Genomic DNA, 18181 nt, shown 5'->3' on the forward strand with positions numbered 1-18181 from the left:
GGTGGGTGTCGAGTCTTCAGCAGGCACCGTAATGTGAGTGCGTGACCTCTGAAGAGAGCCCTGCACGTCCTAAGATGACAGACAGCTGTGACTGGGAGCATGTGTTTTGGAGTGAGCCCGATGTGAGAGTGCTAGCTGTTAAATGCCTCATCAGGGGTGTTAAACGCTATATAAATACAATTGCAATACAATATGGCGATAGAGAGTGCGACAGAGAGGAAGTGAGAAAGAAAGAATAGAGGGGAAACTTACAGACTCAATGAGATGAACAGACAGACAGGTAGAGACATAGAAAGCAAGTGAGGGAGAGAGGGGAGACAGAGCAAGAGCGATAAACAGTGAGATAGAAACAAGAGACCTAGACAGGCAGAGTGGTAACAGGGAAAGGCAGACAACAAAGAGAGAAACGTGAAAACAGAGACATAGATTAGAGACGCATGCTGAGAGAGTGAGCAGGAGAGGTTGACAGACAAAATCACTCACAGCGAGCGGCAGGGATAGCCAGATAGAGAGAGATCTGCCCTCGCAACATGGAAGTGACAGCGCCCTTACAAGTATTACCCCAACTCAAGATGGCCCTACCCTGGGGATGTACTTTAGATCTCTACTCACTGCCCAAATCCAGCAGGTACAGGTGGTGGCTGATGCTTACATCGGTTTAAGTGAAGGAGCGCGCGCAGGGCGGCAGAAACATTGAGCTCCAGTCAGTTCTGACTGTGAGGGTAAAGTGTGATCTGTGTCTGTGCCTCGGGGCCTTGGGTTCAGGCCCTGTGCTGGCAGGACAAGTACAGTTTGGAGGCCGAGTGACTGCAACATGGAAGTAATGAGGCAGTAAGCAGTGAATACTCAAGTTATCTATACTGGACTATTGGGAGGAATACAGCAAGAACCGTGTGCATGTTTGTTTATTAGGATGGCTCGTCCCAAAGTGTTGAGTTGTTGAGTGTATGCATCTTCACTCGCAGGCACTATAAGTATTTTTTGATATCATAAATGTATAACAGTTGTTGATATAGCGTGGGCCATGACATAAAAGGAGTATCGAAGCGCTTTACAGCGCATTGGAAGGATCCAATGTGAAGAACGCAGAGCTCATAGTAAATAACAGCGTCTAATAATAACTAGTTAATCAAGGATTACGTTGTTCTCACAAAAGAAACACATTTTCTGAAACCCTACCCTTTTCTGCATATACATGTCGAAACTTTCATTCAGCTTTACAACTTAAAGTTGGAAAATGTATTACTAATCCGTCATTTCGGGCAAAACTTGTGCGAGGCGAAGTCCCGTAAGTGAATTGCCCCATGTTGATTCCTATAGGACTCACTGTGGCACCTACAGCCGAACCCCCTCATTTTATAGGTTTGCGATTGAGATTCACAGATGAAGTCCCCAAGCCGTATTCTTGCCCTGCAGCCGGGGGTCTTATAGGGGGGATCACACGTGGTGTATTTGCCTTACCCAATGTTAAACAGGTGGGTGGAGGGAGGGTCCCCCTAATTTCGTTCAGCCCCCTCTCTGCAGGAGACCCCCCCCCTTTCTCCCATTGTCAGGGCCCTGAATGGGGTCATCAGCAGCGTCCGGCCGCTTTTAGTTATACATGTCTTCTGTACGTCCCCCATTATAGGACGACGGTTTCATAGAGCGCTCTTCCGCCTCTTTAGAGCGCTTCCTGAATGCCCAGAAAGGATCTAAGCCGGGTGAATAATGCAGCACAACCGAGCAATTTTCCTCTTCGTGGATCTGAGTGTGCACTCCTCGAATATCTGAGGGTACGCGCGCGCACACGCACTCACGCACATATACATGTGCTTAGGCATTATCTTAACGCTGGGCCAACATGCAACTTCTGCCTGCAAATGAGACCAGGAACAAATCCTATAGACTTTGATCATATATCAGATAAAGCGCACTTCGAGCATTGATTGTAACATTACGTTATTCAGAATCTCTAAAGAGTCATTCGGTTGCGAAATGGTTAAACTGATATTGTAATGACAGCTATAAAAAGCACGGTCCTCCGGGAGGACGAGAGCATCGCCGGCAGCGAGGGATGGCAAGGCGAGGAGGAGGATACAGGGAACCTCAGCTAAGATGGCTGATGGCGAGCAGCGCTCCCCTCCACGCTGAGGCAGATTAGTCAAGGTGCAGGCACCAGCCTCCAGCCAAGCATTGTTAATGCTCCAGCTTCATGTGCAGTCGCAGTCACTCCCTTCCTGTCCCCTCGCACGCAGCAGCCAGCACCAAAAATTGGAATCCCAGCCCCGGGCAGAGCGTGAGCACAGGGACCTCCTCCTCCTCCTCCTCGGCGGCTTTTAATTATGCTGGCAGAGAGGTGACGGGCGATCCCAGCTTCCCTCGACTCACCCAGTGTGCACAATTAATAGTTGTGCAGCACTGATGGGCGTTTAATTTAATGATGCCAGACATGCATGTACCTGGCCGGCTCTCTCTACCACGAGCGAGCGTGCGCACACAAACACACACCCTTAGATATCATGCCAGGACGCAATAGCCCCAAAATAATGACATTATTGTACTTACTTTGGAAGACCTTGGCTGCAGGCAGTTGGCATAGCAACGCACAAGGAAGACCATTTCCTGGCTAACGAACAGGCAGCCTCCCTTCCCACGTAGTAAAATAAAATATAAAGAGGTTCTCATCGTTGTAGGAACCCGGCATCGCTGCTTCCTCTGCAGGCTGTGGTGCCGGTCAGGGAGACAGATGCAGCCCGGACGGATGCTCACCAGTGCCTCCTTCCGCAGCCCTTCCCTCCCGGTACTATAAAGTATTCAGCCCATGGAGCCTTCACGAGTGCAGCGGGGGCATTGTTTGAGCGCACAAAAGTGAAAGCGTGGTGAAAGCGTGCGAGGTGCCATGAGTGTGCACATCTGCTGTCCGGCCGCAAGCTGACATCGCCAGAGAAGAGACGGCGTGAGCGTGCACATCGGCTGTCTGGGCAAGTGCACATCTCCTGTCCCCCTTCGGCAATCAAGTCGATGACAATAGATCTCGCCAAGGCGAGCAGCGCATGCACTGCGTCTGTAGGCGAGACCTAATGAGATATCTCTGCAACTATAGGTCATCTTGAGGTGGTTCAAAAGATTCAGGCGTCAGTCAGCTGATCTTTGTCTAGCTCTATGGTCGGTGAAGGTGTATATGCCTCATGCTGTACTGATGCAGAAATAGGGTAATACAGGACTACACAACGGCAGTGTAGGATAAGGGGCACAGCTGTCTCAACACAGTTGCAGTCCTTAAATGTCTATCCATGTCATGGACTCTCTGATGTTCAGAGCTCCTATTTGGTCACAAAATACTGGAACACAATGTCCTCTTGCCTCCAGGGGGATTCACTTCCCTGTGCACACTGCAGTGCCCTAGACCTCTCAAATAAACACTTCTTGGCACTAATTGGCGAGCACTATTTGTCGAAGCAGTGTTTATTTGAAAATAATTAGGATGGGCTTCCTAAGTGGGGTCCCATCAAGTTCCAGCTAGCTCTCATCTGAAAAAAAAGGGCTGAGGCCATAGATGGCCATCTTGATGTGGACTAGGCTCCACCCAGTTCAGACATCCCCATCAGAGGTAACCTGTTTGGACATACATCTGCCCAAGCACTTAAACCAGGTCAGCTGGTCTTTTGCTTTAAGTTTTGGCCCTGGCTTTAATGTATATTTTATTACGAAATTAAAACAGAGTAAAACTAATGTACGGTTTCAGTGCTGCAACCACAAGAGCTACTTCAAGAACTGGGAAGATGGAATGGCCTTTTACTTGTGTAGTGATCCACTATTTTGTGCTGGACACAATGCATCCTTGAAGAGAGAATCAATCAGTCTGCACACTGTCTCTTAGCATAACATACTAGAACAGAAAATGCACGCTTGCCAGGGTGAAGGATTCCAGTTATGGGTGACTGCACTGGTTTACAAAGCTCATTAAATGCCTCTCTCATGGGTAGACATAAAAAGAGCCTAGTTGATGGGAGTAAATGACAGACTTAGAAGCTATCGATAACAAGGAAAAAAATGATAAGTATTTTGCTTTCAAGGCATTTCAATTTCTTACTACATCTGTCAGATATTTCCATTTATGATTCCCTCCAAAAGAATTAAGTTGAGGTACACCCATCAATAGAATGAATGCTGGCAGACTGGGAAACAAATGGAGGTTCTCACACTCAACCATAGCAGGAACTCAATCATTATTTAGCCTAGATATAAGCGAATGGTCTTTAAGACTTGAGAGCAAGACGGGAACTAATGCACTAGAAATACATGATGCTCAAGTCATGCAGCTTAGACATAGAAAGCACCTTTCCAGACATACGTCAAACTTGACAGACATGCAGAACCAAACAAGAAATGAACACCTATGCAGGTTACGACCTAAAAGATTTCAAACTTAAATTACGTAAAGATAGAAATTGAGTGCAAAGACAAAGTCAGAAATAGTGGAACTCTGGGCCAAAGCCATGACAGCGTGGGTCTGAGTCACAAAGATAAACCTACACCTTTGTGTAAGTATAAGATTGTTTGGTATTCACAAAGGTATTTTTTTTAGGACAGTTCTATCTTTTTATGTGTAGAGACTCCACAGTCATAAAGATACAACTAGCAAAATACCAATGAGAATAGCAAACAATTGTAAATCTACTCAAAACTGTAAGTTTACCTTTGTGAATCAGGCCCACAGAAATGTTGGTCTAGGAAAGGGAGAAAAAAAATCTTTGGTTCACATTTTTCATAAACCAATTTGTAACTAAATTTAGTGGGTGTTGTATACATTTGAGTATTTTGATGCAGTTCATGCAGCATTTCCCATTGAAAGACACAGGGTTTACAGCTTGGCACCGCAGGAGACTCGTCATAAATTGCCAGTTCACCTGCCTCGTTAAACTCGCCATAAAGAAAGTAGCTCTACCAGTGGAAGACCTTGATACATTGGCCCATCCGCCACTAAGCCTCCAGTCAGAGTCAAGAACTCAATCCGCTGTTTATGGCGGGATGACTATCAACAAATTTCCCTCCCTTTGACCACCTTATTTGGCGTGGTAATCCCAGTCAGAGAATTCAATAGTCCCTTTGTTTCAGAGCCATTGTTTTTCAATGAGATCCCTGCCATCTGCAAGGCAGGGTGGTTCACTGCCAAGGGAAGGAAGGCCCGATCCTTCTTTGAGCAGGGAGGGCGCGCTGCCAGGGTCTAAATGGCCTTCATATATCTTTAAGGTCACTCCCATAATCAATGTTTCGATTAACCTTGTGTTTCACTTATTTAGTCAACCATTTGTGTTGCGTCAAAAAAATCTCTCCAACTTAATTTTTTGGCTAACATAATTCAGTATTTCTTGACTCCGCCTTTTACACTGCTACGGCTCATTCCACATCCTAAAATAATGAATGTTAATGGAGCCACCCACACCCTTAATTCTGTAGTGAGAATATGATCCCTAAATGTACCCATTTATTGGCCATCTAAAGCGCGTCGCCACACTGCACTAGGCAATACATCATTTATTCAAATGCCAAGTAAAATAATTTCACCGCCAAGATGACATACACCATAAACCACAACAATAAATTCTTTAAAACATGCAAACTGGTAATGCGACAATTACAACAAATAAGGTGTCCATTGCTTTTATATTAAAACATTAAATGAAACATACAGGACTTGATGCTCTTCTGTGTTGATTTGCTGATCCTTGTAGCAGCCGGAGAAAGAGGGAAGACGAAAGAAAGAAAATGAGAAAGATAGATTGAAGGAGTAAGGGGAAGAAGAAGTAGCGGGAGATGGAATACTAACAAATGGCAAGTGTTATTAAGATATGAGTAATTATATTTGTATATTTTTAATAGTATATTTTGGTCACTTCACAGTTTTTGACTGCTGTTTATTGTCAGATTGCCAATCATGGAGTTCTGGAAGGAAAGCATGCTAATCATGAGTTTCATACTAGCACCTAAATGAAGTCCAAGACAGCTACTGAAAGCAGGAGGAAAAGAATTTGAGTTTCTGGGCCTAGGTACATATGCAGTCTTACACGGGGGAAGCAGTCAATTTTGAAAAATATTAACGATAAATTCAGAAACCTCATTCAACACCAACAGCAAGACGGAAAATGATAGTATAACTTACTATGGACCATATGATCCTGCACTGCAAAGGCACTGTCCAGTTTCAAAGTGGCATTCCCCATTGTAGCAGTCATTGCAGACAAAAGCACAGTTTTCACCGTAGGTGCCATTGGGGCATTTGACTTCACACCTGGACAAAGGACAGCAATGGGTCAACTAAAGTTGCAGCTATTAGAACATTCCTTTGAGCAAAACGTTTTTCTCATTAGCACTTAAGTACATTTAAAATGTCCACATAAATGTCTATCAGTACATTAATGGTGATCACGGTCCTAAGGAAAATCTGAAGAGTTTCATAGACTCTGCCTCTAGAACTGTCTCTGGAATGTAGGTGATTTTCACACAGCATCTATAAACCAAAGCCATCAAAATCCCATTCCAAATATTTACTTAAAACATATTTTATAAGCCAGTAAATCTGGGAAAAAGTACTTCTGTTGATTGTATGACCCTATATAAATGATGATAATATTGACCTACAATAATATTGCATCCGTTATCCTGCCTAAAACTACATCACACGGTAAGTTTACAAGTGCCAATTCTAACGCCACCTATGCTTACCTTGAGAAGTGTATAATTGCTATTCTAATCTCAAGCTATACTTATGTTGCAATGTAGTGGTTAGATTGGCAGAAGGGATGTGAGACTGCTGTTATGCATTACAACGCGTGCAATTCAGTGGGGTCTAGAAATCCTATGAGGGCAACAGAAGCATTGAAAAATATTTTTGCATCACCATCTTCTCCTACGTTTTTATCAACAGATTGTTGCAAATTGTGTTCGCCTGTCTTCAGTAAGATAGAGTCAACCCTTGTGAAATGAGCAGCAGCTTACCTATCTCCGATCCAGCCGGGGTTGCAGTGTGAACACTTCCCATTGATATGGTTGCATGTGTGGCCGTCCTTGCAAGGCGGACAAATCTTTTCGCAAGCCTCCCCGTAAAACCCAGTGGAGCAGACCTGATCACATTTAGTCCCATTCCAGCCTGCTTCACAGGCAAGACATCTGCCATCAGCGATGGTGCAGGGCTGCATCCCTTTACATTGGCCACACCTGAGGAGAAGCAACATTAATATGTAAATGAATACATGGATGAACTAAGCGTTGGACTCATAAAGCACAACTTTAGTTCAGTGCCCCTCTTTACATGACTGGAAAATTAAACCTACTCTTTACATAAGCATAATAGTATTTAAAATAGGACAGAAAAAGTCAACCTTGGTATTTGTAATGCGACAGAATACGTAAGCCTACTCTTTACATAAGACTAACAGTATTTGTATTAAGAGTTTGCAAAAGTTTCTCTCTACATGCATGCATGTATGTATGGCTGTTTGTACTTCTGTGTGTGTGTAAATTGTATCTGGACGTGGAATGTGTCCAGTACTTATAGGCGTTACAACAAACAAATGATGGACGGAATTCTGACAATGCAGACATTCTCCCCCAGTCAAGAGATCTGGGTTAAATCCATCGTTCTTTTGCCCACTACGCCACCCCAGTTTAGACATGACCATATGCAAATCAGTCTTGACCCTGTGCCTCATGGGAACAGTCCAGCCCGAACTGCCAAGCCATGTCTTCCCTGGACCGGAATCAAGCATCCTAGGACCGGTTTCTGGCTATCAGCCGTCATCAGCCAGGATAGCTTTACTCCAGTGGCGTAAGGAGCACGGGTCCCACGTCTGGGAATACCCATCCCACTTAGGGCGAAAAGCGTTACAACAAACAAATGATGGACGGAATTCTGACAATGCAGACATTCTCCCCCAGTCAAGAGATCTGGGTTAAATCCATCGTTCTTTTGCCCACTACGCCACCCCAGTTTAGACATGGCCATATGCAAATCAGTCTTGACCCTGTGCCTCATGGGAACAGTCCAGCCCGAACTGCCAAGCCATGTCTTCCCTGGACCGGAATCAAGCATCCTAGGACCGGTTTCTGGCTATCAGCCGTCATCAGCCAGGATAGCTTTACTCCAGTGGCGTAGTGAGCACGGGTCCCACGTCTGGGAATACCCATCCCACTTAGGGCGAAAAGCGTTACAACAAACAAAAGAACGATGGATTTAACCCAGATCTCTTGACTGGGGGAGAATGTCTGCATTGTCAGCATTCCGTCCATCAATTGTTTGTTGTAACGCAGTACTTATAGGCAGCAAGATTCCTTTGACGATATAAGTACAACTAATTTCACAGCCAATGCAGGAAACTCCATTAGAGAGACTGGGGAGGCAGTCCCTTCACACATCGGTCATTTAGAATTTAGTGAAAATCAACCTACGTTGATAAATGTTTTCTTGATAACAGTACATGCAGGCATTCCACAATAATGAGAGCAAATGGAAAGGTTCAAGGATAGCAGCACATGAGCTCACAAGTGGGTGAGAACTGACTGGTTCCCAGATAGGTTCATGAATACCAATTCCTATACCCATAGCTGGGGCCATTGATAAACACAACTCATAGAAGGGCTAATGGAGATTAATTCAAGTGCTCACATAGTGCTTCATGAATTGCAAGGTGTGGGATCCATAGAATACTCTCAAGGATAGCAATGTGTTGGCTAAAGAATGGGTTTCATTAATATCAAGGAGTTACCTAATGTAAAGATTTTGGAAAAAATTAAGGTTTTGTCTAATGAATGGCCTAAAGAAAGATGCATGCCAGAACATCATTGACCAATATGTATTGTATAACTTAAATATAGTGTCCTAAATATAATTTACAAACATATTGTCTCCTTTGATGTAGATGCTCAATTATTGAAACCAATGGGGCAATATTTTTGTAAACAATAATTTGGGCACAACATATTATCAGGAAATATGTTATCCACGATATGTTGATACCAGACACCCTAGGAAAAGTAATGTGTGGTTAAAGAGATGAGTTTCAGTTTAACTTTGTGCGGTCTATTGGACGATTTCAGCATGTTAGGTAAGAAAAGTGTTCGGGATAGCAATGTGTGTGATTTTGATGGGGTCATGCATGTCAATGTTTTGCTTAATCTATAGATTTAGGGAAGGCAATTATCTGGCTAATAGAGGGATTTGTGGATAGCAATGTGTGAGTTAATGGATAGATTTATGGATATTAATAAGAGGGCTGGAGGAGGTGTTGCTAAATACTAACTTGAGAGTGAAATATCAAGAAGCCTCTCACAAGTTCACTGTACCGCTGACTGCAAAACACAAAAACCTGGAATTTCTGTACCTAACTAAGGGACTGCTTTCTGCCAGCATTCTAACTCACATTCCACCTCACAAATCCTTGTTGTAGGAACCTACATATCTCCTCCCCGCAATAGAGCAAAATATTGAGAACTTACCGTCTCCGACATCCTTGTCCATATAATCCAGCTGGGCACGGCTCACGGCAGAACCTCCCCCTGTACCCTGGATCACAGGTGCAAGTCCCATCCACTTGGTTACATTTTCCCTTGTGGCACTGGCAAAAGCGTTCACAGCGTGGCCCCCACAGCCGCTCACGGCACTGGCACCTGCCAGACATCTGCTCACAGGGGGAATTGTTGCAGGCACATTGGTTGTTGCAACTGCGTGCCCACCATCCAGGTTGGCAGATGCACCTTCCAGTATTCTGCTCACACTGAGAGTTGGTGCTGCAATAGCAGGGGTTGGAGCATTGTGGACCCCACCAGCTTGGATCACAAGTGCATTTTCCATTGTTCTGGTCACACTTGCCATACTTGCACAAGCAAGCCTTTTCGCAATTTACTCCCCAGCGGTTTGGGTTGCAAGTGCACTGCCCGATGACGTCATCGCATTGGCCATTAGGGTGGCATGCACATTTTTCCTTGCAATCTGGTCCCCAGAACTGCTTAGGACATTCTAAAAGAAGAACAAACAACAGGCAACACTAAGAAGTGTATTTGTTTTTTCTATAGCAGAAAACGATTACGGGTGGAGATCAAAGCCAAGTGCAGTGTCAGAAAGTTTGAAATGATAGTCAGAGACTGAAAGAATGAGTCTTAAAAATATAGATATAAAATATGTTATCAACTTTAAATGGAAATACGTACCGAGTCCTTCAGCCGGCAAAGATTATATGAAAACTCCAACTTAAAAACACATCAAAATAAGCATTAAAAAATATCATCTTTCAGCAGTAGAGGTACTCGTGTACAAAGCTCTCGAAGGAGTGTCCAGGGACTTTATGGGGCAGAGGTTTAGAGCTATAGGTGATAAAGGGGAGCAGATGCGAGCTGAATAAAATTGAATGCTGAGAAGTATATGCGAAGAATCACTGTATTAACTTAATTCGGAGAAATCAAACTCTATTTGAGGTCAAGAGTAATAATGCAAGGCTGACGGAGGGACCAGAGCAGAGACTCGCTCTGTTTTTCAGGGAGTGCAGAGTTGGGGGCTGCCTAGTTTCTCTCGGTATGTAGTTGAAAGTCCTGAGAGCACATCCTGAGAAGGAGCAGAATAAAGTGGAAGTATGATACTTTGCGGATTTTCCAGTGAAAATCTTTTCTTTATTGTGAGTTCTTTACCTTACACGAGATTCTAAATTAGTCTTTTAGGTATTTGGACGTATTTAGTTTGAGGGCTTGTGAGGAATGCACGTGGAGCTTAAAATGAAGAAAGTTTCAAGGAGTAAGACAAGTTTTATGTGGCCACATTTTTTGTGTCCGAAATCATTCTGGCGGCCTCATGGATGATCAAATTACAGGGAGGCCTGCAAGTAAGGTTATTCCCATAATTTAATAAGGACATGATATTTCAATTGCAGCATTTATATAGTGCTTACTACCGCTATTTGCATGGCTCTGACGTGCTTGCCTACATGAGTGCACGCTACACCATGTATGGGTGTGTTGGTTTGAAGAATGTTGTTTTTGTTTTCATCCTATGCGGACACGACCAACGCCTGCAAGGATGGTTTCAGATCACTTTGGGATGAATGGTTTTAATGGACTTAGTCAATCACTCATTTGACCTCCACATAACTGAATAATTTATCTGTTTTATCTTCTAACCATTGCATTATGACTTGTCACTTATTTAGCAGGCGCTATCTGATTGCCCTTACATTGATCAGGCAATGTAACAAATAATATTTTCCCTTCCTCTTTACCATAAAAAAACAGTGTCCCTCCATTCAGACTTCCCAGATAGGTAGATTCAAAAGTTACAGTAGTTTTTTCTAACAAATTAGAAAATCCTTTGATTGAATGCTACCTGCATGATCAGCTCTTTATCTAAATCAGTGGCACAAATGAATTATTTAATGGTAAACAAGGTTGAAAATATAAGTACACTTTTCCACAAAATACTTAAAGAATGAGAAAATATCACAATGTGTTCTTAAAGGGTCTTTCCCGTATACAAAATAACCTTGTTATCTTTAATAATTATAACTGGCGATAAGTCCAACAGGAAATCACACACACTTTTCAGTAAAGAAATTAATGTTCGTGGTTCTACAGATTGTCCCTGAAAAGCAGCTCCTGTTCACACAGGGTAACCACCTTTTTCTTATAGTGATGAAAGTCTACACTTGGCCTTGAGTAAATCTGAATAACTCTCTTGTACGTACCTTTTCTTGTTGCAGTCAGTGAATCTTTGTGGGTATCAGGAACATAGACCATAGTATTTTCCACCTTAAATTATATTTTTGAATATTGCCTGTTACATTTACATTAAATTGGTGGGCATCCTCTTTCTCTGTCAGGGAGATGGAGCAAATTACCAAGCAGGTGATCATTTCTTAAAGCATTGGTAGGAACCACCATTGCAGTGGTTCCTGTCAATGCTTTGTCAACATGATGCAGCCATGCACCAAACTGATTTCTTTTGTATTTTCAAGAAGAAAATCGCAAAAGGAGGATATTCTTTTTGAAACTACAAAAGATAATACTCCCCTCACCATGGGAGTCTGCTCCCACTGTTTAAGAATTAACACATATCTAAAGGCACCATCCAAACTATTGTAACTACTCTGCCAGCACAAATAAAACGATCTAGAATTGAAGATCCATAGGTGTCAACATGCACAGATAGCAAAAAGGTAATTGCAAGATATAGTTGCTTCTATAAAAGAGACTGATTCAATGATGTTGATTTCCAATCTGGATGAGAATGCATTTGCAATTCTGGTCATATTATTTGAGCTTCTCGCCCATGCACAAACTCCTCTGTGAATTGACTTGTGTTGTTTTTCACTAAGGCCTGTGGGGCCTGTTTAATAAAACATCCACTTATGCAGTCTGAAAATCCAGTCTGAGGTTTAGATGCCAACACTAGTAAGGCAAACTAAATATATTGTGAGCAATAGAACCACATGTATTGCTACTCCAGAATTATAAAAATCCTCTCTATTCTGGGATGTATTTAACTGTATGTTTTGTCTGATGTTGTGTTTTTTTCTGTACGCCTTTGCATGAGTTCGATATTCAAAGAAAAGAAAGCATGGAAGGTTATAAATTAGTTTTTTGTCACAAGTCTTTTCAACTCTGAAGCGTTGGCAGAGATCCTTGGTCCTATTTTAAAACATGCATTTGAAAAAAGTTTTTTAAGATGAGAGGTTGGGGATGTACTAGGGTCTGAGAGCAGTGAGAAGGAGAAATAGTAACCTAGCGGAGCTATCACTGTTCTCTGCAAAAAAGCTGAAAATCAGGGGGGGCGTGGCTTGGAGCCAACAGCAATGGCTGCACACTAGAGTAGATCCGGGCTCGTGAGCACTGAAATCCCAACATCCGTATTTAAGTCAGTTCCTCGCATTGAAAATCAGAGCGGGGAAGCTTGCTAAACCCTGAAGGAAAGATCAGAGAGGCCGAAATCACAGTGAAATTCGAGGAATGGAGGTGGGAGCTGAGACCGTGTGAGGCCTGCAAGACGGAAGAGAGTGAGCGGAAAGCGAAAGCAGACGCCGAAGCCAGAGTGATCCGCTGGACGGGAATGCAGGGTTATCGGGTGGGCCCGCTCGGCGACCGGCAGTCTCCCGTGGCTTAAATGTTACTGGGTCGACTCCCTGGGGATTGATGTTGACGGGATCCCTGGGGCTCCATAACTGTGCAGTGTGCGGGCCTGACCTGGACCAGAGGGCGGTGGAAGTCTCTCAAAGGGAGCAAGCGGGAGAGCGAGCCCTGAGAGCAATGAAGGCCGGAGAGCGAGGCACTCGGAGGCCGCAATGCCGGTGAGGACAACAAGTTTAGCAGTTGGACTGGGGCAACGCAAGGCATCCCTAGGTGCACCCAGCAACAGGATTTATTGCATGGCCGGAGATTGCGGCGGCGGGGGGTAGGAGGTGTCTGTACAGAGAAACAGTGCATGCTGACCAAGCGAGATCTCGGACAACCTCCCCTCACACCTGAGGAGCCAGAAAGAAGCCCAAAAGGGCGAGAATCAAGGGAGATGGCTGATAAAGGCTGGGTGGGACAGGAGGACAAGTCGGGACCTGCTAAGTCCCAGAAGTGAATGGCAGGCGTGGCCCCAACTTACAGAAAGACAGTACACCGGCCGTTGAGAGGCCACAGGGGGAGAAAATGGTCCCAGCTCAGCAGCATTAGTGCGAAGATTGTCGGGGATGAGGCGAGACGGGCGAGGATGCCGGAAAACACAGGGCCCTCCAACCTGGTATATAAAGTGGGCCTGAGAGGGTGCCCAGGTTTAGAAAAGTCACATCACCCACACACAAAGTTGCTGGTGATAGGAAGTAGAGTGCCTCCTGGCTGTTTTAAACAGGAGAAATATCCATAGAGCGTGGCCAACTTGAGGTGGGGCAAGGACCTACGACTCACCTGAGAAGGAACTGGAGGTAGCAGTCAATACAGAGCTGGAGGGGCATCAACACAGGCAAGTAGAGGACTGCAAAGGCAATGGTGAAACCTAAGGGACATGTGACAACACAATCTAATAAAATGGGCAAATACGTGGTGGCAAAACCACTGTCAGGGGACACTTGGGCCCAGGAAGAGGAACCGTGGGGTTCAGAACCCTCACTGGTGGCCATCATGGTGGCAATAACGGATCTCAAAGGAGTTTTGGAACCCAAAATAGACTCTGTCACAGTGGAAGTAAACCTCCTGAGGGCCGATTTCAGGAAAATCTCAGAAAAAGTAACGACGGTCGAAGGGAATATCACACAGCTACAGGCCACCACATAGGGTCTTGAGGACCAAGTGAAGACCCTCAAGCAACAGCAAGACACCCTAGCACCAAAACTCGAAGATCAGGAAGGGTGTGCGCAACAAAATAAACTGCAAGTGGTAGGTGTGCCGGAAGAACTGGAAGGACCAAGTGTAGAGCTCTTCCTGGAAGATTTGATAACACAACATCTATGCCCCAAAAGAATGTCAAACTGTTTCACTATTGAACGAGCACACAGAACTCCAGGCCCAAGGCCTAGACCGGAAGCACCCCCTAGGACGATTATTGCCAAGTCCTCAATTTTAGAGATAAGGATGTAACTCTACAAACAGCCAGAACCCATGGGGATCGACACTACGAAAATGTAACGATCCGCTTCTTTCCAGATTTTACACTCCAGGTCCAGAAGCTACACCACAGCTTTGAGGCAGTAAAAAGAGAGCTACGCGCGAAAGAAATTAAGTATATGATGTTCTATCCGGCGCGACTGCGAGTAATGGCATAGCGGAAGTCTTGGTACTTCACCACGCCAGAAGAAGCCTGGGAGTGGCTAGAAGGATGGTGTGAAGTGAAACAAAAGGCGGCAAAGACCAGAGATGAACGGAAATCCTAGGGCTCTGGGGACACTGACCGAGCTGCGAGAACTGGCAATAAAAAGGTTGACGTACGGTGACAATTGGAGGAAATATCGACTGGAAAGAGAGCAACGTGATGTTTTATCTTAGGTGGGAGGGCTAGGGAGGGGATGAGAGCAGACACAAAGAAACCACAGGATAAGGGCTTGATATCTGAGACACTGCACAGGGTAACAGACTTTAACTGACATGGAGGGGCTGGAAGCGTGAATGAGAACGGAGTGAAGATGGAACTCCAGCCCACCCCAACGTGAAGTAGTTTTATGGGGCATCAGGCTCTCTGCAAGTTGGGGAGGCAGGTAGTTTTAAACCTGCCAAGCAGGGAAGCAGGGTGGGGGTGAACTTAAAGGGATTGTGTCCCCACCAGGTGGGGGTGTTTATTAGTTTAGTTAGTAGTTATATGCTCAGGGACAGGAAGCGCACGATTGCACGAGGAAGCAGGATTGAGGGTAGACAGAAATATGTAGCCCGAGGGCGAGCAGATACAGGAAACCACAACAAGGAACATAGACAAGACGATTTCCCAAGATGACGCTTACAATTTTGGCATGGAATGTTAATGGGCTAGGCAGCAAAGTTAAAAGGACGTTAGTGCTACAGTATCTTCGAAGGCATGGCCCAGATGTGGTTTTGCTTCATGAAACCCACCTGCGGGTTAATCATTGTAAAGCATTAGATAGATATGGCTATAAGCTGCAGGCACACGTGGGGTACACAAAGGGCTCCAGGGGAGTGGGAATCCTAATAAAGACCTCAACGCCACTTATAATACATAGATGCTAGTTTTACAGGCTGAGGAGATACATAGCGCTTTCAGCTGGATGGGAGGACTCTGAATCTTTGCTTGCTATATGTCCCTCCTTGATTGGATACTGATACCTTTACACAGCTCGGACACACTATCCTAGAGATGCCAATGCCACGCTGATTTGAGGGGGTGATATGAATGCTTTTATGGACCCGCAAATTGATAGATTGACAAGTGCAATAGGCTCAGCGGGAAAGGAACCACTGAGGGGGTTCATAGAGGCAATGGGTATGACAGATCTATGGAGGGCACATAATCCCTTGGGTCGACAGTACGTGCATACCTCAGCGGTGCACGAAACTCACTCTAGATTAGACTACATCTTCACCTTGACCTCAGAAGTGGGACAATTCCAGATACAACACTCAAACCACTGGGTATTTTGGATCATTCACCCGTTATGGTCCAAATACAAGGAACATACAGAAATACCACCTTGCCTCCACAGCTAGATCCATGGCATTTTAGAAACAAACACTTTGCCCAGAAGATACAGGCACATACCACACAATATTTTGAAATTAATGAGGGCACAGTGGAGTCAGCTTCTATACTTTGGGAGGCATACAAGACAGTGATTAGAGGGTTCATCCGGGCAGAAGTAGGAATGCATAAGAAAGAGCAAATTAAAGAGGAGGTAAACCTGGAATTTGAAATAACCCAACTGGAGGACACACTTGGAGACAAGGGATGTATTGATGGCTCAGTAGCTAGACGAGTGGTTCACAAGCGACTGGAACTGAAAGAGCTGGGTAGAAATAAGGCAAGTTTACATGCACTAGCGGTCCAGAGGAAAATCTACGTTGTAGGGAATAAAGCCAACAAGATGATAGCATGGCTGAAGCATAGAGATAGGGACAGAAGCTGGATTTCAGAAATACAAAACCCTGGTGGAGAAAGTAAATGTACAGGGAAGGAAATAGCAGAGGAATTAGCAAATTATTATGAGGGTATTTATACCTCCACAAGGGAGGATTGCGACGAACTGCTGCATGAGATCAACCTCCCACGACTAGGGAAAGATGACAGGCAGACTCTGGAACAAGAAATAATGGTGGAAGAGGTCACAAGCGCCTTAACAGATCTGCAATCAGGGAAGGCAGCTGGTCCCAATGGACTTTCGATTGAGCTGTCCAAAAGCGTGGCGAGCAAGGTGGCTCCACACCTTTTAAATATGTATGCAGACTCGAAGACGAAGGGGGAACTCCCAGTAGATCTGCGTACAGCCACAATCGTAGTAATTCCCAAAAAGGGTAAGCCACCAACCGACTGCGGGTCATACAGACCTATATCACTCCTAAATGTGGAGGCCAGGGTGCTGGCCAAGGTGCTGGCCAAGGTGCTAGCCAATAGGCTACGACCAGTAATCTCCTCATTGGTCCATCCGGATCAGTCCGGGTTCATGCCTCACAGGAGCATGCAACTTAATTTGAGAAGACTGTATGGGGTACTTCATTGGACCAAATCATCACCGGATAGGGTGGCAGTTCTCCTATCGCTAGACACGCAAATGGTGTTTGATAGTATAGAGTGGCAGTTTATATTTGCCACCTTGGACAGACTAGGCTTTGGACCCGACTATTGCTCCTGGGTAAAACTCCTTTATCAAAACCCACAAGCTAGAGTGAAGGTAAATGGAGAGGTGTCTCGCTCTTTTCCCCTCAGTAAAGGTACGCGGCAGGAATGTCCACTGTTGACGATGAGCTTTGCGCTGGCGTTGGAGCCTCTAGCGGCATGGGTCCATAACGACCCAGTGATGCAGGGGATACCGGGGCGAGGGGACTGGGAGGACAAGATATAACTTTATGCCGACGACATTCTCCTGTATTTGACTAAGCCATATAGATCAGTTCACAGGGTCCTACATATCTTCCATCTGTTTGGTGGCTACTTGGGATGCACAATTAACTGGACAAAATCAATCATGTTCCCACTGGTGGGTGAGATTCCACAGAGACTGGCAGATAATACTCCCTTACAAATCAAAACTAGGCTTATGTACCTGGGCATGCAGATCTACATAAAGGATGATGATTTTCTGACGGAGAACTTGTATCCCCAGATACAGAGGCTATATAGGGATGTGGTACACTGGAGTAAACTGCTGGTGTCCCTGATGGGGAGAGCAGTTCTTTTTAAAATAATGTCGCTGCCCAAGCTATTATACGTGATGAAAAACACTCCTCACACGATTCCCAAGAAGGTATTCTACGATATAAACAGCGAAGTGCGTAAACTCCTTTGGGATGGTGGTAGCACTAGGATAGCCCTAGGTAAGCTTTAGAGGGGAGTATACGAGGAGGATTGGCTGTCCCAGATATTACTAAATACTATTGGGCCTCACAATTGATAGTGTTCAATGATTGGACTTTTGCAGATCGCGGAGACCTGGCATTCAGGGCAGATGGGGGTAAGGGGATACCTAGCAGCACTACACGGTGGACACAGAGATAAGCATCTTCCCCTGCATAGGCGGTCGGT

At 44.8% G+C, this 18181-nt stretch overlaps 1 protein-coding gene across 1 annotated transcript in view; it reads right to left on the reverse strand.

Moving 5' to 3' along the window:
* The window catches only part of SCARF2 (scavenger receptor class F member 2), a 521508-nt gene that overhangs the window by 271978 nt on the left and 231349 nt on the right, over positions 1–18181 (reverse strand). The window contains exons 4-6 of the mRNA XM_085636388.1: positions 9475–9994; positions 6979–7197; positions 6143–6271 (exon numbers count right to left, since the gene is read on the reverse strand). Of these exons, the coding sequence (XP_085492514.1) occupies positions 6143–6271; positions 6979–7197; positions 9475–9994 (868 nt within the window). The remainder of the gene's footprint in view (positions 1–6142; positions 6272–6978; positions 7198–9474; positions 9995–18181) is intronic.

Source organism: Triturus cristatus, chromosome 11 (assembly GCF_964204655.1).
Source record: "Triturus cristatus chromosome 11, aTriCri1.1, whole genome shotgun sequence".
In the NCBI taxonomy this organism is placed as follows: Eukaryota; Metazoa; Chordata; class Amphibia; order Caudata; family Salamandridae; genus Triturus; species Triturus cristatus.